The sequence below is a fragment of the Eumetopias jubatus genome, unplaced genomic scaffold (assembly GCF_037043125.1).
Source record: "Eumetopias jubatus isolate StellerSeaLion01/CBP00866 unplaced genomic scaffold, mEumJub1_p1.0 scaffold_3, whole genome shotgun sequence".
NCBI classification, from domain to species: domain Eukaryota; kingdom Metazoa; phylum Chordata; class Mammalia; order Carnivora; family Otariidae; genus Eumetopias; species Eumetopias jubatus.
The window spans coordinates 60,692,952-60,720,269 of record NW_028274809.1 but is presented as its reverse complement, the minus strand read 5'-3'; the positions used below and the strand labels follow the sequence as shown (position 1 = coordinate 60,720,269).

General features: G+C 35.4%; 1 protein-coding gene across 5 annotated transcripts in view; it reads left to right on the top strand.

Annotated features, from left to right (window-relative positions):
• DYNC1I2 (dynein cytoplasmic 1 intermediate chain 2) overlaps window positions 1–26,656 on the top strand; it is a 53,508-nt gene extending 26,852 nt beyond the window's left edge. For 4 of the 5 annotated variants that reach the window (XM_028124304.2, XM_028124330.2, XM_028124299.2 and 1 more), the window contains 11 exons: window positions 5,313–5,408; window positions 5,625–5,787; window positions 5,908–6,007; window positions 6,494–6,619; window positions 7,501–7,647; window positions 8,012–8,125; window positions 8,434–8,567; window positions 9,451–9,595; window positions 21,849–21,989; window positions 23,815–23,940; window positions 25,719–26,656. In XM_028124304.2, the coding sequence (XP_027980105.1) occupies window positions 5,313–5,408; window positions 5,625–5,787; window positions 5,908–6,007; window positions 6,494–6,619; window positions 7,501–7,647; window positions 8,012–8,125; window positions 8,434–8,567; window positions 9,451–9,595; window positions 21,849–21,989; window positions 23,815–23,940; window positions 25,719–25,832 (1,406 nt within the window). In that variant the 3' untranslated portion in view covers window positions 25,833–26,656. The remainder of the gene's footprint in view (window positions 1–5,312; window positions 5,409–5,624; window positions 5,788–5,907; window positions 6,008–6,493; window positions 6,620–7,500; window positions 7,648–8,011; window positions 8,126–8,433; window positions 8,568–9,450; window positions 9,596–21,848; window positions 21,990–23,814; window positions 23,941–25,718) is intronic. The other variant, XM_028124319.2, reaches the window with a different exon arrangement.
• Window positions 26,657–27,318: the final 662 nt, after the last annotated feature.

Here is a 27,318-nt window from a genome sequence, read left to right as displayed (position 1 = left end):
TTAACCATTCTAGCCATCTTCTTTCAAGTTTACTCTTTAAGTTGGTAGTACTGTTTCTGAACTGAGGTGCTTTGCTGTCTTAAAGCACCTACTGTGAAAGAAATTGACTAAGAACATGTGACCTCAGTCAATTTCACTCTCGGCAGGTAAAAAGCTTCTCATGGTGCCCACGGATACACTCCTGGAAAAGTTACTTTCTTCCTTTAGCTTTTAAAAGTCTGTTAACTCTTTTGAAAATGGCATTATTTTTTATCTACCTTTTTGGTATGGATTTTTGTTGTTGCTATTTTTAGATAGATTTTTAAAGAGGAAGAAATCCTATGTTATCTAATATTATCAGTTTATTTATACCTGAAGAAATTGAGGCCTGAAGAAGTTAATTGTGATGAGCCTGTGGTCACAGTGTGGGTGACATAGGGCTACAACCAGAACCTGGCTTTTGATTTCCAGTGAACTGCAGTTCTTACACTATTCCAATTTCTTATCTGTGTGGAGTTTTACAATTATTTTTGGTATTGGTTTAGTAGCCAGGTATTTTTCCTTAGGAACACGTTGATTAGTATTTATAATGTGTAGAAAAGTATTACATGTAAATAGCTCTAAATTTTTTCTTGCATGATCTTAATATCTGTCTGTAATCCATGCTTCCCAGGTAGACTAAATTTCTGGGCCCCCTGGTTAATATTACCTTTGTCCAAAATGGAATTTTCTAAAATTCTAGAATAAATAAGAGCTATAAAAGTGAGTTTTAACCCTCAGAGAATCTGTGAGAATATAAATATAATTGAAAATTAAAGCATTTGTTCTTAATCTTAAAGACTTTTAATCAGCTTATCTGAAATTATGGCATCAGAAAAATGTAATACTTATGAGATTACAGATATCAGGGTCTACGTCAATGATGCCAGTAGTGCCTAGATAAATCTGAATTTTGTATTAAAAGACCATATAGAGAAACAAATTGTGTTAAAGTAAATGGCATAGTTGAAATTTTACTTCTTTCTTTTTTCCCCCCAAGTTAGCATTAGATCTGTATTCAAAATATTTCCTGATTTAAAAGACTGCTACATATTTTCCCTTGTTGAAGATCTAAATTATTAAGGAAATCCAAGAGAACTTGCACATCATTCTAGATATTTAAAAATATAAAAAGAATGGAGTCCATTGATCCATTCATGAAGCTTTGTCCCAATACAAGTTTCTCTTAATATTGATTTTAAAGAGTAAGGTGTAAGTAGATGAAATTATGGACAACTGGATTGAAATGAAGTGATTCAAAATGATTTTGATCTAGAAATGAAAGGGTTATTTTGAAAATATTAAAGGAAAACTGTTCATATCTAACTTATTTTTTAAAATTAATGATTAAAGCATTTCCCTCTAATCTCATTAAAGATTTTGTGAAGTTATTCATAAGTTGAATTTTTGAAAATTAAATCATTTTTTATGCAACATATTTTCTGATTTTTAGAACTTGGTGGCTACTTCCTTTGTACCATAAATAATCAGGATACTTGGTAAATAAGGAATACTCCATAGGACATTAAAACGATCTTAAAATACGGCACACCAATGTAATGAAACTACATAATACATTTATAGACAACAAACATATTTTCTGAACAACATTAATGCACTAATGATGGGACTTGTTTTTCACTTGATAATGAGAATTAATCATAAGTGATAGACTTAAAAGTATCAGTGTTTAGTGAGGATTTCCTAGGATGTTGCATATTACCTGTTAAATGTGTTGTAACATTTTAAAATAGTTCAAAGTGTACTCTGTGGCTTATTCTTGGCTTAGATGTCTCTTAAGTGTAATGTGACATACAGATAAGAAAACCTGCTCTGAAGACTCCTTCCTTCAGCTTAACAAAAGCCACCCATTTTACAGATGATTTAACTTTGATTAACCTACTCCATTGTAACAGATTATTCCGACAACTGGAATTTCACTCTTTGGTGTTATTTCTAGGTGCAGCTTAATTTACAGAGCAGCTTTTCTTTCCATCTCACCAAAATACATCACAATTTTGATGTTAACTCAAAGTAAAAATTCAATGGTTCATTAAACCTAGTCTTAGCATTCATTGACAAGAGATTTGTCATTTTAAAAGTAACTGCTACTTTTATGCATTCTGTACTGCTCAGCTTATAACCTTAGATTCCCTGTCGGAGAAAGCATGGAGTTAACCACTTAGCATATTGCAATGAATATTCATCAATAAATTGATGTGACATGGCAGTCCCATTTTTCAGTCTTCCTGCTCTGTTGCATTCTTTTTCTGTTTTAAATACATTATAGTTTATCATGTAATAAGGACTGGCTTAGAAAATCTTCAGAATTACGATATATTTTTGATCGTGTCAGTAGTCCTTTAGTAGCTATCGTATTAGTTTTTAAAAAGAGTGTATTTATTCAGAGGAACATTCTCTAATCTGGTATTACTGCTGGGCATTTTTGCCAAATATTTGATATATATATATATAGATAATTGTTTAAGACCAGCTTTATAATAAAAATTCGATGTTTTGTAGTTTTTAAGAAGAGCAGATCATTTTTGTTCCTTGAAATTTTATTTGGCTTAATCTTTTGACCTGTCATAGTTTTTAGATCAGTTTTTCATCCATGTAGAAAGGGAGGTAGGTACATTAACTCTAAAACAAAATCCTGAAAACATGTATCTAAATAGTTGGTAATCCATCATTCACCTACAACTAAACTGATCTATATGGGCAAATAGGCATAGCAAATGCCATATAAGAGGCAGATATAGATCACTGTCTAACATACTTCATCTACATTTTAAATTTTAGAAGGAGAAGATGGTCTATAAACAAGATCTTTTCTGTTAAATATGTAGATTATGAGGTCACTTGGCACTAAAATACTGACCATATGCATTATGACAGGAATTTGACACCTGTCATTGGAAATAGTACTTAGAAGCTGTATAATGCAACAAAGTTGAGGGAGGAAAATACAATGTGGCTAGGAGGCTGTAATTTATAATTCACAGTGCTCAAGAAGACCTGTCCAGGGTGTCTCAAAATCCCCCTCTTTGATTTTAGGATTTACATACCGTAAACCCTGCAAGTAAACAAAATTGATTAGGATAACTGATAGCCAGAAAATGAAAAAATATATATATATTCTCAGACTTAATTTTTAATTGAAGTGTAAATATATCATTATTCTAAAAGAAGTCAACCTCTGAGTTAAATGTAATTAAACTGTTTTATTACATTACACCTACAGGTGATTTTATGGTAGAATTTCAAGTTGGAGCGATACAGTATAGAATTGTCACCAGTTATACTGTTTTCAGATTAATAATCTGTTGTATATGAGAATTCATCTAAAAAGGAGTACTGTCTTTCTGTTTCTCTGTGTGATTATTTTGCCCAAAAAAAGCTTTCATTTTTTTAAGTAGCACAAAAGCTGTAATTGGCATGCTTTGTAAGGAAGTGTCAATGTGCAAGAGAGTGGCGATCACTAAGAATTCTTTTACGTGTTCTTTCCCCTTTGCACCACCGCCTCCTCAGCAGGGTCACTGAGATCACTAGCTTTTCTTGAAATGGCCATTTTCACTGGCAGGTGCATTATACCCTGTATTTTCAGATTGTTTTTCCATTCTGAATGTTTGGCAGGTTGATTGCTCTGGCTGCATTGACGGAGAAAGGGCTGACAAATGCGGTTGGGCTGGCTGAAAAGACAGTGATTACTGTTTTCCTTTGTGGCTGATTGAGGCCCTTGAAAGGAAAAATTTTAACCTTCACCATTTGGTTCAAAAGTATGAGCATATATTGAAATCATTCGTGCCATTTATCCTAGTTCTGTAAACTTGTCAGAACGTAAAAATCGCTCAATTTCATGTAATGTAGGATTGGCATACGTCATTATCATTTTGATTAAGTTGGAGGTTGTATCATTGTGTGCATTATACAGTGTCATTTAAAGCTTTCTTTCCTACAGGTACAGCTATATTTTTATTGCTTATACTATAGACTGAAAGATTTTCATAGCTCTCCAAACCTAACACTACGTGTGTGGTTTGGCAGCTGGTGTGGCCTACAAGCTGCATTTTGTTTGCAGGGTAAAGGCTTATCTGTAGGCCTCCTGGAGTGTGGGTAATTGCACAGTCTCACCATTGGGGAGAGACCGGATTGGAAGCAGCCAGGCGGAAGAATGTTGTGCCATCCCTTTGCCACCTTGTAGCAGAAAGACACAATCCCAGCAGTGCCATCTGGTTGTTGCTATCTAGTCAGCTGGCCTGGCTGCTGGGACCATGACTTGGCAGCTGGTTCCCATCCTTGACCATTCTTTTGTGTATGGAGCATGTATGTGTGCTTTAGATAATTTTGAACATGGGTTGGGGAAATGACTATAAATAACAAGTCCCCTTATTGAATAGGGTCTCATTACTTAAGATGCACTCTGCTGCAGACGCCTGCTGCCATTCCCTTATAGACAAATGACACATCTTGTTTAGGCAATAAAAATAAGCATTTTCTTCATAAAATCTGTCTCAGTATATAGTAAAAGAGAAGGTATGCAGAGTTGTATGCTCTATAACATTTTAAAGTAAGTGATTTTAAGTTAGTTCTTGGTTTGGAGAGGAGATTTAGTAATAGTCTTCTTATAAACATTGTATATTATCTCAATATATATTTTTGTTCCAAGTTAAGAAAACATTATTTTAAGTGCTTATTGCACATCATGCAATGGTAGATAATGAGACTTGCATTTAAAATGACAGAATAGAAAATGTGGTCTCATAGCTATTATCTTTAAAATCTGCCTCTCAAATAGCAACCTGAGAGTTAATGTAAGCCGTCTTTATGCCATATGAAGACCCATTAGACGCTGATGGTTTCAGATCACAAGTAAGCAGCCAGCTCTGTAGGCTATTTTAGACATTTGATTTTCTTCATTCTACAGCATTAATGTGTCAGCATGCTACATAAAACTATGCAGGAGTTGCATGTTGTTCTGTCTAGAATGATAAATGCTTGCAAGCTTTTAGAGATTTCCATGAGGAATTTGTCCTAGTTGCTTATATATCTTAATTCAGTTTACGTGGCTACAAAATTTGGAATGACTATTAGGGATACCACATAGGTATGTATAAACACCAAGAAGTTCCACTTATTTATTTCTTTAAAATTGTGTTGATGCTTGTTCTGTCTTATCAGTGGTTTACTTTTGCATTTATGTAAAGTTAGTTGTATACCTTCTGAACTGTTGCTCAAAAGTTCAGTTATTTTCATAAAAATAATTTTTGTGTTTTTGTGTTTTTTTTTTTCAGACGAAGAGGAAGAAGATGATGTGGTGACTCCTAAACCACCTATTGAACCTGAAGAAGAGAAAACTTTAAAGAAGGATGAAGAAAATGATAGTAAAGGTATCCTAAAGAATTAACTTTAAAAAATTTTGTTGATTCTTATTAAATTTTTTTTTTTGTTATTTACGTGTTAAAGTAGACTACAATGCTCTAAATGAAAGAGGTGAATCTGGTTGGAAAAAAGTATGTGGCATTCATTGATCCAAACTGTTAGTGAATTGACAGGATTTGACGGACGTAAATTAGACTGACTTCAGGAAAATATTTGTTTTCCAGCTCCCCCTCATGAGCTGACTGAAGAAGAAAAGCAACAAATCTTACACTCAGAGGAATTTTTAAGTTTCTTTGACCATTCTACAAGAATTGTAGAAAGAGCGCTTTCTGAGCAGATTAACATCTTCTTTGACTACAGTGGAAGAGATTTGGAAGACAAAGAAGGGTAATGTTTAATTGCTAAAATTATGGCTTTAGCAATGTTACTTTAAGATTACTTAAATTACTTTCAGATCAAGAGTGAGAAGTTGTAACATCTTTTTTTGGATTTGGTTTTTTTCTGTAGAGAGATTCAAGCAGGTGCTAAACTGTCATTAAATCGACAATTTTTTGATGAACGTTGGTCAAAGCATCGTGTTGTTAGTTGTTTGGATTGGTCATCTCAGGTAAATTGTAACAAAATTGGTTACTCGTTTTTAAATTAAAATTAACAAGCACTTTTAATTATGGAAATTTTGTGTAATTAAATCAGTGTATGTCATTTAGAGTAATAATGGATGATGGTTCTGTTATTGTATTCATTTTATCTTAAATTCTTTGGAAGAAAGGATTGGAAACATCATTTAATTTAAAACTCAAAATTGAATTTATGCCACAACCCAGGTTTGCTAATTTCAGTTGCTCACCATATTCTTTGGTTAAAATTGCAGCGTGTTTTAATAAAATGTTTTAATGTTAAAACACTTTAAATAATTATACTAATTTAGAGTTTTACTAACACCTCAGTAATCATAACTCTTGTGACACCTTTCTTGCGGAAATGTTAAATATTTGTATTTTCAAAATAATTTGATAAAAATAGTTGAGTCACTAAGAGTGTGAAACATTTCTTATGTGTAGCAATTTTTTCTCCACTTGATTCTTGTGAGCAGTATCCAGAGCTACTCGTGGCTTCTTATAATAACAATGAAGATGCTCCTCATGAACCTGATGGTGTAGCCCTTGTATGGAATATGAAATACAAAAAAACTACCCCAGAATATGTGTTTCACTGCCAGGTAAGATAGTAAAGGTATCTTACAGTCTTCCCTAAGTTTAAGAATTCATTAGTGAATTTAGACAAGTGCCTTTTTTCTTTTCTTGTCAACATAATGATTTCATTGGATTGGCATTTACTAAACCACCTCATATTTGCAAACAGATGTTAACAGAAAACTGAAGACTTTTCAGTTCAACATGATCTGCCTTTTGTAGCTTTTCTGACATCTCTTATGTTTAATCACACCTGAAGTCCTTTGCAGTTGTGATTTTCTGTTATTGTGATTGATTATATAAAAGAAATCTTTTATATAATGTTTTTTCTACAGGGAGTTTCTCATGAACTTATTTGCTGAAAAAACAATTAGACGGTCGGCCCACTGAATTACTTATACATGGCCTGAGGAGTTGGAACTAGATAGTTTTAAATAGAAACATATGTTTGAAGTAGGAAACAGATGCAGATTTTTAAAGTGAGTTTAGTGGAAGGTTAGAATTTGCAAGCCTTTCTAGTTGCATAAGTTATATAATCTTTTAATAATCATAATTCTGAAAAAAATGCTTAACTGAATCAAAACTAGCTTATACCCTGTTGTCAGATTACTGTTAGAGCCAGTTGTCTTTTGATTTAATACTGTAATCAAACAATAATTTTTTTGCTTTCTTTATAAATTGAATACATTTATATAAACAATCATTACATTTGACTTAAGCAAAAACTATTCTAAAGGTATATTTTTATATTCTGAAATAAAATGAAATTTTTAAACGAATTTACGTCTTTTTATAATCTCTAATACCTTACAATAAAAGGGAAAATGTTTGTGTGTAGATTTATTTTTATAACTTATCAGGCTTCTTCCATTTGAACCTTAAGTATAGAAATCTTACTTATTTACAGTCAGCTGTGATGTCTGCTACGTTTGCAAAATTTCATCCAAATCTGGTTGTTGGTGGTACATATTCAGGCCAAATTGTGCTGTGGGATAACCGTAGCAATAAAAGAACTCCAGTGCAGAGAACTCCGCTGTCAGCTGCTGCACACACAGTAAGTAGTAAAGAGGTTATTTCCATTAGATTTCTGTGCTGCTTCACCATTAAATGCTTAGTAGTGTCCATCAGAGAAGTCTCAGAATGTGTTTCCTTTGATGTATGAATTCTTCATCAGTTGGCCACCGAAAATGAAGGCCTTTTTTTTTTGTATTTTTAGAAATCTGTTTTATTAAAAACTCATATATCTTCTGAGACAAGCTTTTATTAATTAACAGAATAGCATCAAATGTCACATTAAAAATACCATCAAGATAGGAGACTGTTTCGATGTGAAACAGAATACCTGTGATTTTAGTGTAAAAATGGTTCCATCTTTTTGGCAAAATAATCTCAGAAAATGTCTTTTAACATCTCTTTAGCATCCTGTATATTGTGTAAATGTTGTTGGAACACAAAATGCTCACAATCTGATTAGCATATCTACTGATGGAAAAATTTGTTCATGGAGTCTGGACATGCTTTCCCATCCACAGGTAGGTTAAACTTGGAAAACTGAAATTTTGAGACAAATGTTATTCTTTAAGTCCATGTAAATCCCAGCTTATGTTTTTTCATAAATGTTTTATAATAGTATTATGATAACAGCTTATAAATCTGACCTGTTAGATATAGTTTGTCATGATATACTTTATTTTCAAACCTATTTCATTTCGATCAAAGTAAATTTGTATAAGTATTATAATAAAAGAATTGTTTATAAACCAATTAAAACTAGAAATGTTTCTTAGAAAATTAAAAGTTGCAAACTTAGAAAATAATTTCCTCAATTTTTTCTACATAGGATAGCATGGAATTGGTTCATAAACAGTCAAAGGCAGTAGCTGTGACATCTATGTCCTTCCCTATTGGAGATGTCAACAACTTTGTTGTTGGGAGTGAAGAAGGTTCAGTGTACACAGCATGCCGCCATGGCAGGTAAATCTAAACTGGAATTTGAAATTATTTAAATTTCTTCCTTTAATAGTCTCATTAAAACAAATTGCCCCTTGTTTAAGTAGAAATTTGTCATAGAGCCACTCATTATTTTTGACAAATTGTATTTGAGTTCAGGTATATAAAATTAAAACTTAAATACTTTTTAAAATAAAAGGTTATTTTGGATCATGATGTGTTTTGGATCTTATGGGTTGTGGTGTGTTATGGTTTTGTATGTATGCATGTACTCACAGAAGTTAATGGTAGGAAGTAGCTTTCAGTAGTTGCAAATATAATATGCACATGCCACATACTGACCCTTAAAGTTGTAAATAAGATTTTCAGCTGTTTTTCCATTTTGATTTATTTGGACTTTGAGCTTTAGTTCATCTTCCTGATAATTGTGTAGTAATGTCACATACACATTTTAAATTGACTAGTATTTCTCCTGCTGTTCAATCTGTTTTGAAATTGTCTAGCTGTACCTTATCAATTGCTTCCTTAAAAAAGAAAAATGGAGTGTCCAGATTTCATCTCAAATACAGATCACCTTCACTTCAAAGCTTTTGATATAAAAATAGTAGCCCAGATTTTCTCTCTTACCTATAGCCTCCCTTTGTCTCTATTCCATCACCTCAGATAATTGGACTTGTGAGTTGTATTGTCAACAAGCATTTTTATAGTTCAAACTGTACTTACTGTTTTAGTAGTGTTATCAAATCTGGATTGAGTAACACTCAACATAAGTTACTCTGATGTGTTATGAGCAGAGTTAGGTTGGTTGAAATTATGTAAAAATCTGATATATAATCCTTAATAAGATGTATTTATAAGCAGTCTACTTCCAAGAGATTTTCCTAATATTTTCACTTTTATGAAATAGCAAAGCTGGAATCAGTGAGATGTTTGAGGGACATCAAGGACCAATTACTGGTATCCATTGTCATGCAGCTGTTGGAGCAGTGGACTTCTCACATCTTTTTGTCACTTCATCATTTGACTGGACAGTAAAACTTTGGACAACTAAGGTATCTAAAAACACCAGATGGCTGCTCATTTCCTTGGGTTTCTGACACAAGGTGGTGCTCTAATACTACACAGGAAAGACGAAAAGCTTTCTAATAGCTTAGAATGATCCACTGATAGATTAAACCTGCTAAGAAGTTACACTGAACGCGAGTGAGCCACTGGATGTTGTAGTTTTCATAAAAGTGTGCTGACAAATATGTTAACCCCACGTAACCAAAGACCAGTCTTCCCATTTTAGGCTCTTCAAGCACAGAACTGTTTACTCTGAATTGAGTTGGGGAAAAAGCACCTGATTATCTCTCATAGCATCTTACATAGCTGTGTATAGCCCAGCACAAAAGCCATACATTTGCTCTTGGAAGAGCTTTTAGAGGCTGCAGTGGCTCACGGAGCTGCTGGAAAATGGAGAAAAGACAGATAATGGATGTATAATAAGTCCTATACAATAAGGCTATAATAACAAACTTAAGTCATTAAGGAAATATTGTTAAAGGCAGGGATGAATATATATTTTTGTTTTCCATAATAAAAAAATTAGTTTGTTTTGCTTTTAATTAGCTTCAGTTATTTGAAAAACCTACTATGTTATAAAGTGATTCCTGATCCTCTAGCAATTCCAGATAAATGTGACATTGACCTGCTCCAGTGAAAGTCTCAAGGCAAATCCAAGTAGGGAATGTTACTTCTTGTGATAGGCCTTGTAGTTTCATTTGACCCCATATTAAATTTAAGAAGCCCTTCGGGTCATGATCCCGGGGTCCTGGGGTCGAGTCCTGCATTGGGCTCCCTGCTCCTTGGGAGCCTGCTTCTCCCTCTGCCTCTCTCTCTCTCTCTGTCTCTCATGAATAAATAAATAAAATCTTTAAAAAAAAGTATTAAATTTAAGAAGGCTTGACTTTTCTATCTGGCTTTTCTGCAGTATTACATTGTAGTTGGCAAAGCTGCATAATCAGAATATCAGATTCTATTTAAATGAAGTTAAATTTTAAGCTGTATTTTTTCATGTTTCTATTTGCCTTATTCTAAATGTCGACTTTTTGAATATATTATCATGAGACAGAGTTTAGAAACCCTATTTGGTTCTTCAGCTTCTTTGAGGAAACCTAGTGGTCTTAAGAGATGTTCTTTTACTGTTACAGTGAACTCATATTTATATATCAAAAGTTGGCCTCAGAAATCTAGGATGGACTTACTGTTCACTCTTGTTCTTTCATGATGCTTTCTTTCAATGTAATATGAAGTGAGTTACAAAACTTTGCCTCTAAAAGCTTGCCTTTTAAATTTGAGCGTTTTCATGTTTGGCATTAGTGAGCATAAAAATAGCACTTAAGGCTAATGAGGGAAATATATAGAAAAGTGCTTAACACAGTGTCTAACATGTAATAGGCACTTAGCAATGTTCGCTTCCTCTTCCATGGGGATCAGACAGAGCCTTGAATGCATTTAATCAATCATCTGTTTTCTTTCTTGGATTGTTCTTGAATTTTTGTTTTTTTTATGAGAGTTTTCAGTGGAAAAGTGTAGAAGAAGAAGATTCTTACAACCACAAGCAAAGAAACGTATAATCTAGCTAGTAAAACCAAAGCAAGGTGTAGAATAGGAGAGGTGAAGCCAACTATTTTCTGCATAGGCTGCAGGTAACCATACAAGTAGCTATAATTCTTGATGTGCTTTCACCTTGGTAGTCCTTTATATAGACACGGAAGCCAACTTTGTTAGGTTTTTGGCCAGCTTCCTTTTTCAGTAATTGAAAAGAATCTTTTATAAATTTGTAGATTTATTTTAATATCTCAGGGCTTTAGTTGCCAGTCTTTATCTTTAAATTTGAGGCTTCCATCCTTGCATATATTACCAGCAGGATTGGAAAGTGAAGAATTCCTCTTCATTGCCTACACAAGAACAGAACTTATGTCTGTGATAGCAGACTGATTGATGCTTGCTTTTGTGGTACTCACACAGCTGGTTGATTGGTGGTTGGTATTTTTTGTTCTGGTATTTTGCTGTATTTCAACATAGAACTGCCTTCTGAATAAGAATGACAGGCAGGCATATCTCTTTCTTTGCTAATTGAGCTAGGCATTGCTTCCCTCTGTGCGCTTCATTTATTCATTCAACTGTGATACATGTGTCTCCTCCCTCCACACACACATACACATGTACATACCTCTCCAGTGTTAGTGGCCAAAGGATGAGCCAACATAGAACAGAGTGTTTTTATACATGTTTAAGGGCCCTCTAAAACTTTATTGGAAGATTGTCTTTTATTCTAACTTTTCTGCACACAAGTAATTCTCTATGAAGGCTAGAACAGCAACAATCTGCTGAGTAAATATTTTTTTTTTTGGTTATATCATGGCTCCCAGTGTTACTGTTTTGATCTTGGATTTATACTTCATGGTACTTGTGTTGCTGGTATTTATTTCTACCCTGCCAAAAATCTTGATAGAGTCTCTGTGCTCTCCAACACAATGGTTATGAATAATAGGCAGGTGATTTTTTTTTGTTTGTTTTTGTGGGTTTTTTTAAATTTATTTTTTAAAGTTTATTTGAGGGAGCGCTGCGGCGTTGGGGGGGGCGGGGCAGAAGTAGAGTAGGAAGAGAGAATCTCCAGCAGACTCCTGCTAAGCCTAGAGCCCAACACAGGGCTTGATCTCACCCTGAGATCATGACCCGAGCTGAAACCAAGAGTCAGTCTTTTAACTGACTGAGCCATGCAGGCGCCCCAGTAGGCAATCTCTTTAGCAACATTGTTCCAATTCCATTTTAAGCTTTTTAAATCAGTATCTTCACATTCGTGAATTTAACAGGCTTTAAATGTTTTTCTTTTTGGCCTCTACTTTTTTAAAGGTTTTCTGACTCAGGGAATTGAGCCCCCATAAACTAGAAGGAACGAGTTACTAAAAATTGTTGTATCTTTGTATCTTTTAAGATCTGGCTCTGCCCTAATAGCAAAACAAGATTTCTCCTTTTTCAGAAAGGGGAACTCTCCTACACTGTTGGTGGGAATGCAAGCTGGTGCAGCCACTCTGGAAAACAGTATGGGAGTTCCTCAAAAAGTTGAAAATAGAGCTACCTTACGACCCAGCAATTGCATTACTGGGTATTTACCCCAAAGATACAAAATGTAGTGATTGAAGGGGCATGTGCACCCCAGTGTTTATAGCAGCATTGTCCACAATAGCCAAACTATGGAAAGAGCCTAGATGTCCATCGATAGATGAATGGATAAAGAAGATGTGTGTGTACATATACACAATGGAATATTATGCAGCCATCAAAAATATGAAATCTTGCCATTTGCAATGACGTGAATGGAACTAGAGAGTATTAAACTAAGTGAAATAAGTCAATCAGAGAAAGACAATTTATCATATGATCTCACTGGTATGTGAAATTTGAGAAGGCAGAGGATCATAGGGGAAGAGAGGAAAAAATGAAACAAGACAAAACCAGAGAGGGAAACAAACCATAACAGACTCTTAATCTCAGAAAACTGAGGATTGCTGGAGTGGAGGGGGGCGGGAGGGATGGGGTGGCTGGGTGATGGACATTGGGGAGGGTATGTGCTATGGTGAGCGCTGTGAATTGTGTCAAACTGATGAATCACAGACCTGTACCCCTGAAACAAATAATACATTATATGTTAATAAAAAGAAATTCACAATCCCTGATGTCTTAAATCCTCTTTTATATTTTAATAGCTTCATTATTTAATTCTCAGAGAACACCAGCATTTAAAACAGGGTTAAAGAGATTTTCCTAATGCTTGGAATAGGAACTGTGCACATATTAGACAAGTTCAAATGAAAAAATGCTTCAAATTTGGAGTGTTTCTTGGGGAAGGCTGGGACCCGGTCCTCCATGTTAGCATTTACTATAGTAACCTGCTGCTGGCCAGTATTCAGAAACTTAGTCTTGTCAGTCTTCTAGAGTGATTAGCTAGGGAGTGCTGACTGGAACTAAAAGGCTTCTAAAACACTGATATGGAGAGGGTCAATTTATTAATTTAACAATGAGAAACAACTGCCAGAAGACCCAGATACTCATGCTGGCCTGACCAGCTCATTGTTTCCCTGTAGACAACCCACGTGGGAAGCCAAATTATAATCAGAAGATTCCTTGGTGAGCAAGGAATTGGAACAAAAGAAGTTTTCTAATTTGAATGTTTAATGGCATCAAGCAAAGATGGTGTGATTCATTCATTTTTCACATGGAGATAGCCTTGCCATGGGTGGTAATTCTTAGAATCCATTGGCTGAGACTCTCCTGGACAATGCTTGAACTGAGTACTGTCTTCATTTTTCTTTTAAGACTCTGCTTCTTTGTATTTCCATTGCTTTTAATAGAAACATTCCTTCTCAAAAAGTTCATATCTTCAGTCAGGTTATATAGGAAGATATTTTTGACCTTGGAATTATTTCTTTTTAAAGAGATTCTGTTGGGGCGCCTGGGTGGCTCAGTTGGTTAAGCATCTCTCAGGTCATGATCCCAGGGTCCTGGGATCTAGCCCCGAGTCGGGCTCTCTGCTCAGTGGAGAGCCTGCTTCTCCCTCCCTCTGCTGTTCCACCTGCTTGTGTTCTCTCCCCCCACCCAAAATAAAATCTTTTTTAAAAAAGACATAAATAAGTTTAATCTAATTTGCATACAACTTGCTTCATATTGTATAAAAATGGAATCATATAATATTTACTTATTGGTGGCTGGCTGCTTTTGCTTATTAACATTATGTTTGTGAGATTCATATTGTTGAGTAGAGCTGTAGATTGTTCTCTCAGTTGTATACTATTCCATTATGTAAGTATATCACAATTTATCCATTCTACTGCTATAGTATTTGGGTTGATTCCAGTTTGGGGCTGTTATGAATAGTGCTGCTACTAGCATTGTTTATACTTCTATAAAGTAAAGTTTACCCTCTGGGGCGCCTGGGTGGCTCAGTCGTTAAGTGTCTGCCTTCAGCTCAGGTCATGATCCCAGGGTCCTGGAATCAAGCCCCACATTGGGCTCCCTGCTCAGCAGGAAGTCTGCTTCTCCCTCTCCCACTCCCCCTGCTTGTGTTCCTTCTCTCGCTGTGTCTGTCTCCCTGTCAAATAAATAAATAAAATCTTTAAAAAAAAAAAAAGTTTACCCTCATGAATCACTTGTAGATGTATTTTTTGATGGACATAAGCACTCATTTCTATTGGGCATATATCTAGGAGTGAAATACTTGGCCATAAGATATGTCTACATTCTGCTTTAGTAGATATTGCCAAACAATTTTCCAAAATTGTTTTACAGTTTGTAATCCACTGGTAGCATATGAAATCTCCCCTTGTTCTGCAGCCTTCTCAACACTTGATATTTTCTACCTTTTTTTATTTTAATAATTCTGATAGGTGTAGTTGCATTGCATTGTGGTTTTATTTTGCATTACCTTGAGACTAATGAGGTTAAACACCTTTCATGTGTTTTTTGACCATTTTGTGACATTCCTGTTCAAATCTTTTACCCATTTTTCTATTGATAACCCCTTTAGAAAATTATGTAGGCCAGTATATATGCTTACAGAGTTGAGCATGTGAACATGATTTTGATTTTGAACAACTGTTTTAAGTCCTTGATTGGAGACCATAAAATTGTCTAAAAATGGGATGTTCTTGAGGAAGTACACTATTACCTCAGGAATAATATAACTTAGCATGGTGGCTCTTAATCATGGTGTGCATCAGAATCCCTAGTGCAGCAACACCAGAAACACTGATGAATTGTCTGATGGGGGTGGCTGCATCTGGAATTTAAAAAGCTCTACAGATGAATGCGATGCCCATCCTATGTTGAAAACCACTACTTCAGAGTGAGACTTCACTTGGCATTGTTGCCAAAGAGCGTTATAGAAAGTAGTGATCTTGAGAGGGGAAAAAAACCTCTTAGTTTCAGTTTCTAGCTTACTTTTAAGTTTTGTGAAAAATTTCTTAATTACAAGCAAACATTTTTGGCTATTAAGTCATGCTCTTGACATTTACTATAATATCTGAATGAAAATTTTAAATATTTTTAAAGTCTTTTTTATGAAAAATTCCAAGTAGATACAAAATCAAAGAGAAGAGTATAATGAAGCCATGGTACCCAACCTAGCTTCCATGGTTATCAACACATGACCCATCTTGTTTGAGACAGTTCATGTACATTTCCTCCCTACCCCTAGATTTTATTTTATTTTTTAAAGATTTTTTTTTTTTTTGACAGAGACACAGCGAGAGAGGGAACACAAGTGGGGGGAGTGGGAGAGGGAGAAGCAGGCTCCCCGCCGAGTAGGGAACCTGATGTGGGGCTTGATTCCAAGACCCTGGGATCATGACCTGAGCCGAAGGCAGACACTTAACGACTGAGCCACCCAGGTGCCCCTCTACCCCTGGATTTTAAAGCAAACCCAGATATGTCATCTACAAATATTCAGTATGTATCTCTAAAAAATAGCTATGATACTCTATATTACACCCCCCAAAATAAACAGTGATTTCTTAGTTTCATTAAATAGCCAATCAGTGTTCAATTTAATTTTTTTTTTTTTTTACTATTTATTTGTTTGAACCAAGATCCAAATGAGGTCTATATATTTGCAATTGACACATCTTTTGAATTCCTCTCTTAAGATAGGGCTTCCTTCCCTCTCTTCTTGCTTTGTTGTTGTTGAGGAAGAAACCAGGTTGGTTGTCCTGTTAAGAGTTTCTTACAGTCTAGATTTTGCATTCTTACTGTATTGTTCATACTGCTGTGTATAGTTGTAGATTGTTTATAGTTCTGTAAAGAAGAGTTTACCCTCATGAATCACTTGGTATCTCCCTATCCTTATGTTGTTGTCTCCTCAGTTTTTTTTTGGTCATCTGAAGCTCATTTTGCAGTAGCATGCTTGTGGATGCATTATTCTCATATTCACAAGAGCCTATTGGGTTACAGAGGTCAGTTTGGCTGTATATAAAATCCATGACTTACACTGTTTTTTTTATTACCTTAAATATATTACTCTGTCGTCTTCTGGCAAAAAGCATTGTTGTCAGAAAGTCTGATGACAATCTGATTTTTTTTTCCTTAATTGTGACCTGGTCTTACAAAACCTGGGTGATCAAATTTTTTTTCTTTTTCTTTCTTTTTTTTTTTTTAAGATTTTATTTATTTGTCAGAGAGAGAGAGCACAAGCAGGGGGAGCAGCAGGCAGAGGGAGAAACAGGCTCCCTGCTGAGCAAGGAGCCCAATGTGGGACTCGATCCCAGGACGCTGGGATCCTGACCTGAGCCGAAGGCAGACGCTCAACCAACTGAGCCACCCAGGCGTCCCTTTTTCTTTTTCTTTAAAGGGTTGATTGTCCTAGATGCACAGGATACTCTTAAATATGTAGTTTCAAGCTGTCTTTTATTTTAGGAGAGTTCTCTTGAGTTACTATTTTTTGTATTCTATAGTATTGCTTTGGTTTTCTTCTTTAGGGGCTGCTTTTATAGGTATATCTTTGTTAATTTCTATCACTTTTTAAGAAATTCACTTTATGTCTTTTTTAAAAATAACTGTTATTGAGATATAATTCATACACTATAAAATTCACCCTTTTAAAGTGTACAGTTCTTAGATTCACAGAGATATGCACTATCATCACTGTCTAATTTTAGAACATTTTCGAATTTCAGAAAGAAACCTTAAATCCATTAGCAGTCACTCCTCCTTTCCCTCCACCCAGCTCCTGGAAATGACCTACTTTCTGTTTCTATGGAACTTCCTGTTATAGACATTTCATGGCATCACAAAATGTGCCTGGCTTCTTTCACTTTGCATATTTTCAAGGTTCATCCATGTGTGGCATGTATCAGTATTTCATTCCTTTTATGGCCAAATACTATCCCCATTATATGTATATACCACTTTTTGTTTATCCATTCATTAGTTAATGAATGTTTAGGTTTCCCCTTTTGGGCTGTTGTGAATAATGCTGCTGTGAACACTCATGTACATTTTTGTTGTGTATATATGTTTTCATTTCTCTTGGGTATATACCTAGGAGTGGAATTGTTGGGTCATATGTTAACTCTAATTAGCATTTGAGTAACAAACTGTTTTTCAACACAGCTGCACTAATTTACATTTCCATCAGCATGTATGAGGGTTCTGATTTCTCACCTCCTTACCAACACTTGCTATTATCTGTCCTTTTTATTATAGACATCCTAGTGTGTGAAATGATCTCTCCTTGTGATTTCAATTTGCATTTCCCTGATGGATAATGATGTTGAATATCTTGTCAGATGATTATTTGCTGTTTGTAGATCTCCTTTAGAGAAATGTTTGTTCAAATTCTTTGCCCAATTTTTTGATTGGCTTATTTTCCTTTTTTAATAAATGAGTTGTAAGTGTTCTGGATATAAATCACTTATCAAATATATGATTTCCAGATATTTTCTTCCATTGTATATGTTGTCTTTTCACTTTCTTGAAGGTATTGTTTGAAGCACAAGAGTATTTAATTTTGATATGGCCCAATTTATTGACTTTTTCTTTTGTTGTTTGTGCTTTGGGTTTCATATCTAAGAAACCATTGGCAAATCCTAGCTCACAACAACTTACTCCTATGCTTCCTCCTAAGAGTTATAGTTTTACCTCTTTATTTAGTTTTGTGATACATTTTGAGTTATTTTTCTTTTTTTAAGTTTGTATTTTAATCCCAGTTAGTTAGCATACAGTGTTATATTAGTTTCAGGTGTATGATATAGTGAATCAGCAATTCCATACACGACCTGGTGCTCATCACAATTGCACTCCTTAATCCCCATCACCTGTTTAACCCATCCCCCCCATGTACCTTTCCTATAGTAACCATTAGTTTGTTTTCTATAGTTAAGAGTCTGTTCCTTGGTTTGTCTCTTTTTTTTCCCTTTGTTTCTTAAATTCCACATATGAGTGAAATCATATGGTATTTGTCTTTTTCTGACTCACTGATTTTGCTTAGTATTTTACACTCTCACTCTACCCATGTCATTGCAAATGGTAAGATTTCATTCTTTTTTATGGCTGTATAATATTTGTGTGTGTGTGTGTGTCTATCCATTAATTTATGGACACGAACTGCTTCCATATTTTAGCTATTGTAAATATGCTGCTATAAACATGGTGCACATATCTCTTTGAATTCGTGTTTTTGTATTCTTTGGGAAAATACCAGTAGTGTCATTGCTGGGTCATAGGGTTACCTCTGTTTTTAACTTTTTGAAGAAACTTCATACTGTTTTCCACAGTGGCTGTGCCAGTTTGCATTCCTGCCAACGGTGCAAGAGGTTTCCTTTTTCTTCACATCCTCGCCAACACCTGTTTCTTGTATTGTTGATTTTAGCCATTCTGACAGGTGTGAGGTGATATCTCAATGTTTTTGGTTTTTTTTCCTTAAGATTTTATTCATTGATTTGAGAGAGCACAAACAGAGGGAGGGGTGCATAAGCAGACTCCCCACTGAGTGAGGAGCCCAATGCGGGGCTCAATCCAGGATCCTGAGATCATGACCCAAGCTGAAGTCAACCGCCTAACCGACTGAGCCACCCAGGTGGCCCTCGTTGTAGTTTTGATTATTTCCCTGTTGATAAGTCATGATGAGCATCTTTTCATGTGTCTGTTGGCCATATGGACATCTTCTTTGGAGAAATGTCTGTTCATGTTTTCTGCATTTTTAAATTGGATTATTTGCTTTTTGGTGTTGAGTTGTATAAGTTCTTTATATATTTTGGATACTAACCATTTATCACATATGTCATTTGCAAATATCTTCTCCCATTCCATAGATTGCCTTTTTTTTTTTTTAAGATTTAATTTATTTTTTGACAGAGAGAGAGAGACAGCGAGAGAGGGAACACAAGCAGAGGGAGTGGGAGAGGGAGAAGCAGGCTTCCTGCTGAGCAAGGAGCCCGATGTGGGGCTTGATCCCAGGACCCTGGGATCATGACCTGAGCCGAAGGCAGACGCTTAACGACTGAGCAACCCAGGCACCCCATCCATAGATTGCCTTTTAGTTTTGTTGATTGTTTCCTTCACTATGAAGATTTTTATTTTGATGTAGTCCCAATAGTTTATTTTTGCTTTTGTTTCCCTTGCCTCAGGAGACATATCTAGAAAAAAAGTTGCTACAGCTGATGTCAGAGAAGTTACTGCCTGTGCTCTCTTCTAGGATTTTTATGGTTTCAGGTCTCACATTTAGGTCTTTAATCCACTCTAATTTATTTTTGTGTCTGGTGTGAGAAAGTGGTCCAGTTTCATTCTTTTGCACGTATCTGACCAGTTTTCCCAGTGCCATTTGTTGAAGAGACTTTTTCCCATTGGATATTCTTTCTTGGTATGTTGCAGACTAATTGGCCATATAATCGTGGGTTTATTTTGGGTCTTCTGTTTTTGTTCCATTTATCTGTGTGTCTATTTTTGTGCCAGTATCATACTGTTTTGGTGACTACAGCTTTGGTAATATAACTTGGAGTCTGGAATGGTGATACCTCCAGCTTTGCTTTTCTTTTTCAAAATATCTTTGGGTATTTGGGGTCTTTTGTGGTTCCATATAAATTTTACAGTTGTTTGTTCTAGTTCTGTGAAAAGTATTTTGATAGGGATTGCACTGAATGTGTGTAGGTTACTTTGGTTCAAATTATAGACATTTTAACAATATTTGTTCTTCCAATTCATGAGCATGGAATGTGTTCCATTTCTTTGTCATCTTCAGTTTCTTTCATCAGTGTTTTATAGTTTTGGGGGTACAGGTCTTTCACCTCTTTGGTTAAGTTTATTCCTAGGTATCTTACTATTTTGGGTGCAATTGTAAATGGGATTGCTTTCTTAATTTCTCTTTGTGCTGCTTCATTATTGGTGTATAGAAATACAACAGATTTCTGTACATCGATTTTGTATCCTGTGAATTTACTGAATTTGTTTATCACTTCTTGCAGTTTTTTGGTGGTCTTTCAGGTTTTCTATATACAGTATCATGTCATCTGCCAAATAGTGGAAGTTTTACTTCTTCCTTACCGATTTGGATGCCTGTTATTTCTCTTTGTTGTCTGATTGCTGTGGCTAGGACTTCCAGTACATTTTGAGGTACTTTTTGTGTTATGGTTTGAGGAAGGAGGGGTTCATCCTCATTCTTGTGCTTGTGCAAATCCATCTTGTCTACCATTCTTTTCCCATTTAACTGTCATGACACCATTATTGAAGATCTGCCACAATAGCTTTGTGTGGGATTTGACCAAGATCCTTTTTTGTTGCTTATTGTCTTCTAGTGAAATGAGTTTTTCTCTACTTTTAGAAGGGTGGGAATGGGCATAGGATAGTTTTTCTAGTTTTGTAGTCTAGGCTAAAGCTCTCCCTTCTGTGTTTTTTGCAAAGTTAATATTTATCTCTCTCCAACTTGTACTTTCCGAGACGTGTCTTTTCTGCTTTTCTCCACCAGTTTTGTTGGAGCCTTCTCTTTCCCTTTGTCCCTGCTGTGCTCTCTGCTACAACTTTGATTCTACTCCCAGCAGTTTCTCTTCGGTGAGACTTTGTCTTGAAAGGGAGCTTTGGTTTGTTAATTTTGAGAGTTTATAAAACTCAGACTGCACCATTAGACCTTACTTATATCACATTGGAGTCTGCTTGCACTTATTTATAAATAGAATTGCATGGAACTCTCTCCTAGTTTCTGCTGCTGTTCTCAGACTCAGTGTGTTCCCTGACACTGTCCAGTGAGTATCTGCTGTCAGCGATGAGGCTCTTCTGTTCTCTTCTCTGGCTGTCAGAAGCCCCAGGCCTTTCCACACTTCTTCCTGCGCAGATGTTTGTACCATGTAGGTCTTGTTATTGGCAGAAGTTTGTTTCTACTCACTTACATTTGGAGCTTTGTCACCTGATTTTGTTGTACATATTGTCTTTGAATCTTTGGTTTTGCTATCCTCATTGCTTTGTTTGAGTTTATGGGTAGAGTTAGAGGAATTCAAAAAGTGAACTGCCATTGCTGTCATCCTCCCAGCATCTTCTCATGGAGAGATGTTTTTGAAGCACATTCTTTTCCTTTTTTAAAACAGTATGGTGTCTGCAAGTTAAAAAGAAACTGCAATCCAATAGTTGATTCTTAGTTTATAACTCCAGGTAATTCTGTAGTGAAACAAATTAAGAGGAACTTTTTCTAGGCTGAGTTAAATATCATAAAATGTTATTCATACCTATTGAATGTGTGTTGTATTTTGACTATGCTAAGAATCAACTTTTCCCTTTCAGAATAACAAGCCTTTGTATTCATTTGAAGATAATTCAGACTATGTTTATGATGTTATGTGGTCACCCACCCACCCAGCCCTGTTTGCTTGTGTGGATGGCATGGGGAGGCTGGATTTGTGGAATCTCAATAATGACACAGAGGTGAGCAGGAAAATAACAAAAATTGCATTGAAAAATAGAAAATTGGAGATTTATTGAATAATTTGTGAAATTCCTTTTATCCCAAGGAATGTGAAAGGGCTCGGTGATTGTAGCTTCATCAAAAAGAAACCAAATAAGCTTTGTACCCTTAATAATAAACAGCATGCATGCTGAAGGGAGAAATAATGTTGCCAAGAGTACTGGGGCATTTCCTTTTACTTCTGAAAAGCACTATCATGTCTGTAATGTCCTGGCAAAGTCTCATTCATAAGGCAGCTGGGATAGTTTTCACTCGCAGGCTGCAAAGCAGATAGTTTCAGACTGTTGAAGTATGGTAACCTTAATTCTGAATTTCTAAATTATCTCTTAGCCTTGACAGAATTGTATTATCATCCATAAACATTAGTTTTAGCCTGACTTATTTAAATGAAAGAAAAATGCATTGATGACTTGTTTGATGAAGGATTGAAAACAGTATTATTGTTACTATGAAATGAATATAGAAACCACAAAATTTCCTAATTACTATGCTAAAATCACTTATTGGCAATGAAATTTAACTATAGCTATTACTTATTTTTAGGTATGTGCATTTTTACCAACTTAGGCTTAAAATGTTCCTTGAATTCTGTGTTGATATGAGGTGGTAAGAAGTAATGTTTTAGCAGTTCTGTCAGAAACAGTTACTGAGGGGAAAGTCTCTTGGTGCCTTACCCTACATCCCACTCTTTCCCACATTTCTTCATATTTCTGGTGGCAGCCATCCAAATCCCTCGAAGTAAAATAGTTGGTTATACAGGGCAAGGAAGTTATGTATTAGAAATGTAAGAGTAGTTAAGTGTGCTAACTCCTGGTTTAGTAGTTTGAAGAGGAACATTCAGATACTCCTAGGAAAAAGTATTAAGCCCTGACTAGATGGTTGAGCTTAATTATACTTTTATAGTTACCTAGAATGGTACCAATTGCATTTTTTTAGTTTGGGTTTTGGTGTTTGAGATTTGTGGTTACACTTAAATTTAGATCTTTTCTATAATCCTTAATTCAAAGAATATGTCTAAATTACAGTTTTTCTCTATAACAGTTTTGGCATTCTAGGAGTTAAATTAGTCATCTGGGGATGACTAGTGTCAATTAAAAGGATTATTTTTAATCAGGTTTCAAAAATTTTATTGTGCTTCCAGTCTGAGTCAAACATTGGATGTTTGCTCTGTGTGTGGCAAATAAACCTCTTTTTCTTCGGCATAAGAGAAGTACAGTCAGATGCCGGGGAGGTGGTGCCATTGTCTTGGTGCTATCATCCTACCCTGTTCTACAGGGAACAAGAGCTTTGGAAAAACCCATACTGCACCTTCAGTATGAACTGTTTCTAGGAACTGTGGATCAAATCACAGGTTTCAGCTGACAGAGTCACAAGCTACAAAAGTAATTTCTGTCCTCTAAAATTGAACCATAATCTGTTTATGAGGGCTTTTGAAATGTTTCTTTAAAATGGGGTTTTGGCCATCTGTTTTCAAACAGCTTGATTTCTTAAAAAAGTTAAAATAACAACAAAGAATCCTTTATTAAAGAGAAGATCTTTCAAAATGGCATATGTATCCAGTCATGTGAGAATTTCTTATATAAGAACTTAAGTTATTTTCCCAAACCATTTTCAAGGACTGACTGTAATGTCATTCATAATGTATCACTGAACAAGTTGGGAAAATTCTTTATTTTCATCTTTGTTTTAAAAAATGTAGCCTGATTGGAGGAAAGAAGAGTTACTGTTTTACATGTTTATAGAAATCAAACTTTTAACACTGCACTATATTTTAAATGACTTCAGGTGCCAACTGCCAGCATTTCTGTGGAGGGGAATCCTGCTCTTAATCGTGTAAGATGGACCCATTCTGGAAGAGAGATTGCTGTGGGTGACTCTGAAGGACAGATTGTCATATATGACGTGGGAGAGGTATGGGGCTCACTGCCTATAATTTTGATACATCTTTTTAGCTTTCAGCGCATTGTAATTATGGTATCTTTGTGGTTAAAACTAGTCTTTTGAGGTTCATGAGTGGTATAAACCATATGGTTGTAAAGATAAAACTTTTTCCACGACAGAAGCAACTCTTAAGATTAATTTTCTTTCTAAACTGGATGTTCTGTGTCCCCATGCAACAGATTTTGAGGATAATATCATACATTGGAAGTACCCTATTTCTTGAAGCATAAATTACTAGAAATTAGAAACTCTTCAAGAAGAAGAAATTTGGAGTTATGGTTGAGTTATAGACTTTGTGTTATGGACTTCGGGGCTTTACAGATTTAAGTTCTTATTTTTCTGTATTTGTAGACTTGTTTGGGCCAGGTAGTAGAAATCAAAAGTAGTATTTTTGAGAGTTATTTGATGACTGTGTGAAATGTGAATCTTGACTTGTGAACCTTGTTGCAAAGCCATTATCATTGAATCCAGCAGGATAAGTTGCATCTCTGTGTCATCTTTTGTACTTGGGTTGGCTGTACACAATGTTCAGGAGTGGTTTCCTTCTTTTTAGCCCTAGCTAAAAGAAGCCTTAGTCACTGTTTCTTTTGTTATGTCTTATGATTCCCCATCCCCTCTGGACACCCTATGGCCTCTAGTAATTGGATCTGGAGGGAGGTAGATTGAATCATTTAGAATAGCCAATTGAACAGTCCATGCAGATGGAATTGCTCTGTATCTGCACTAATCGAGTAGTCACTAGCCACATATGGCTATCAAACACTTAAAATGTGGCTAGCGGGGCGCCTGGGTGGCTCAGTCATTAAGCGTCTGCCTTCGGCTCAGGTCATGATCTCAGGGTCCTGGGATCGAGCCCCACATCAGGCTCCCTGCTCCGTGGGAAGCCTGCTTCTCCCTCTCCCACTCCCCCTACTTGTGTTTCCCCTCTCGCTGTCTCTCTTGTCAAATAAATAAATAAAATCTTTCAAAAAAAAAATGTGGCTAGCACAACGAAGGAACTAAAGTTATATTTTATTTCATTTTAAGTAACTTAAATGTGAATAGTCATCTGTGTCTGGTAGCTATCGGATATCACTATCCAATCTAATCTAATATGGTAGATTAAGAAGTAGGCACATTCATTTGCTATACTGAGTGGTTTGTGCCCTACCATGGCAGTGTCGAGATTTCACCAATATCATGATGACAATTATCAAAAATTTTTGGTCATTGGATGCTTCATGGAGGCAAAAGCATCATGAGCCTCTTTTCCCCTTTAGCTATTTGTAGATCACTGAAGTGGTAAGAGATAATATACCTTCTGATGAAGGGATTAAGATATCAAAAACAGTTATGCTCCAAACAAAAATAAATACTCCTAAGAAACCAGCTCTTTGAAGCATGCTTCAAAAACTATTTCATATTTGAACAGTGCAAGAAGTAAAAAATTTTAAGGAATTCCTCCCCGCCAGCAAAATCTGTGAGATAGTACATAGGAATTATATTTACAGAGTATCATTGTTATTCTCTCTTGTACTGATGGTGATAACAGCAAAAGCATTTCTGAGGCTGTCACAACACACTTCCCAAACATCATCTTTTGTTTTGAAATGTGTTGTAAAGCATTGTTATAGTCCCTGTAATTATGGAAAGACCATTTACATCAATTATTACTTTTTAATGGAAAAATTATTTGAAAACAAACTGAAATATTGGGTAAGATAATCATGTATTTCAGTGTACATAAAACGTTGTCTTTCTTTTAACAGCAGATTGCTGTCCCCCGAAATGATGAATGGGCACGGTTCGGCCGAACACTTGCAGAAATTAATGCAAACCGAGCTGATGCAGAGGAGGAAGCAGCTACCCGAATACCTGCTTAGCTCCTGAAAGGGGGATATTGTAGCCTTAGAGGATTTGGGGAAGTCTCTAAGTAGAGCCTAAGACTATTTGCATGTTTCTGTCTAAATGTTAATTAAAAGGAAATTTTGTGGATTTACCATGGATTTAATGCAGCAAGTAAATCTTACAATGTCCCTTTTTATATAACATGCATCTTGTTCTGGATTTGTGTCATTTTTAATACAGTTGATTGACTTTACAGATTGCAGCCTTTTCTGAATTCTTATACACAGGTGTATATTTGGTATTATTCTTTTGAATTCTTTTCAACTTATAACACTATATAAGTTATTTCTAAAGTACAGATTAAATCAGTTCTGCATATTTTTAAATAGTGACAATTCCCTGTTATACTGACACTGTCCTCACTAACCATAACATGTGAGAACATTGCTTATTCTTAGCCATAGCATGCATACATCTACCCAAGCTCCACTCTAATATCCTTTTTCTTCTTTATAATTCATGTGATAACTGTCTATAAATAAAAACAAATATGCTTTAACTTTTCAGATTTTCATTTTGATTTAGCCTTGAGATTTTAATTTTCCCATCCCTTTTATAAAGTGTCTTTTTTCCCATATCTTTCTTTAAGCTCTTGTTGTAAGCAGCCACCTCAAGTCTCATGAAGTTTTGTGTCTTAAATATGCCATACATTATAATGTAGATCTCTTGATGAATTATGGACTGATGTTTAACCTGTCAGTGAAAAAATGTCTCCTAGGTTAACTTTTGCTTTTCTCCCGTATTTACGTTCCATCTGAGATGTAGTTCATCTAAAGAATAAACAGAAAGCTGCCTATTATTTTCATTGATTGAGATTATTATGTGTGTGAGCTCTCTGAGACTGAAACCTCCTGTGAGAGAAATTGATTTCATGGTTGCAATAGTAGCTATGAAGGAAAAGTGTTCAAATGAACTTTGTCATTGAATCAACTCCACATCTTGAGATCTGTTACCATACAACCTTGTATAAGCAAGTCTGAAAGGTAAGTGACAAATATCTAAGCATGAATGTTGAAATCAGCCTATTTCAGAATTAGAGGAAAGCATGATCAGATCTGTATTTTATCCACTTTAAATTGTCCATTTCCTTGATCCTAACCTCTTATCCTTCTAAAGTTTAACTATTCAACAGAACATGAACTAGGAAGGAAGAATAGATATCAGAATCTGAACATTTTTGTTGTTTTACAATTCTAACAAAGATCTGTTGGAAGATAAATTTCCAAATAATAAAATTTCTAAACTATATGAGTATTGTGTAATGTAAAAATAATCACCTAGGAATATTAGACCCAACTCTAGTTCTAGCTCTGGCACTCATGAGAAGTGTGATTTTAGCCAAGTCTTTCCATCTGTTTGTGCCTCATTCTTTTCATCTAGGAATTAAGTTTGGATTAGATGATTGTTAAATTTCCTTCCAGCTCTAAAATTATTGATTGTAATTACTTCAGGCAATTCTCC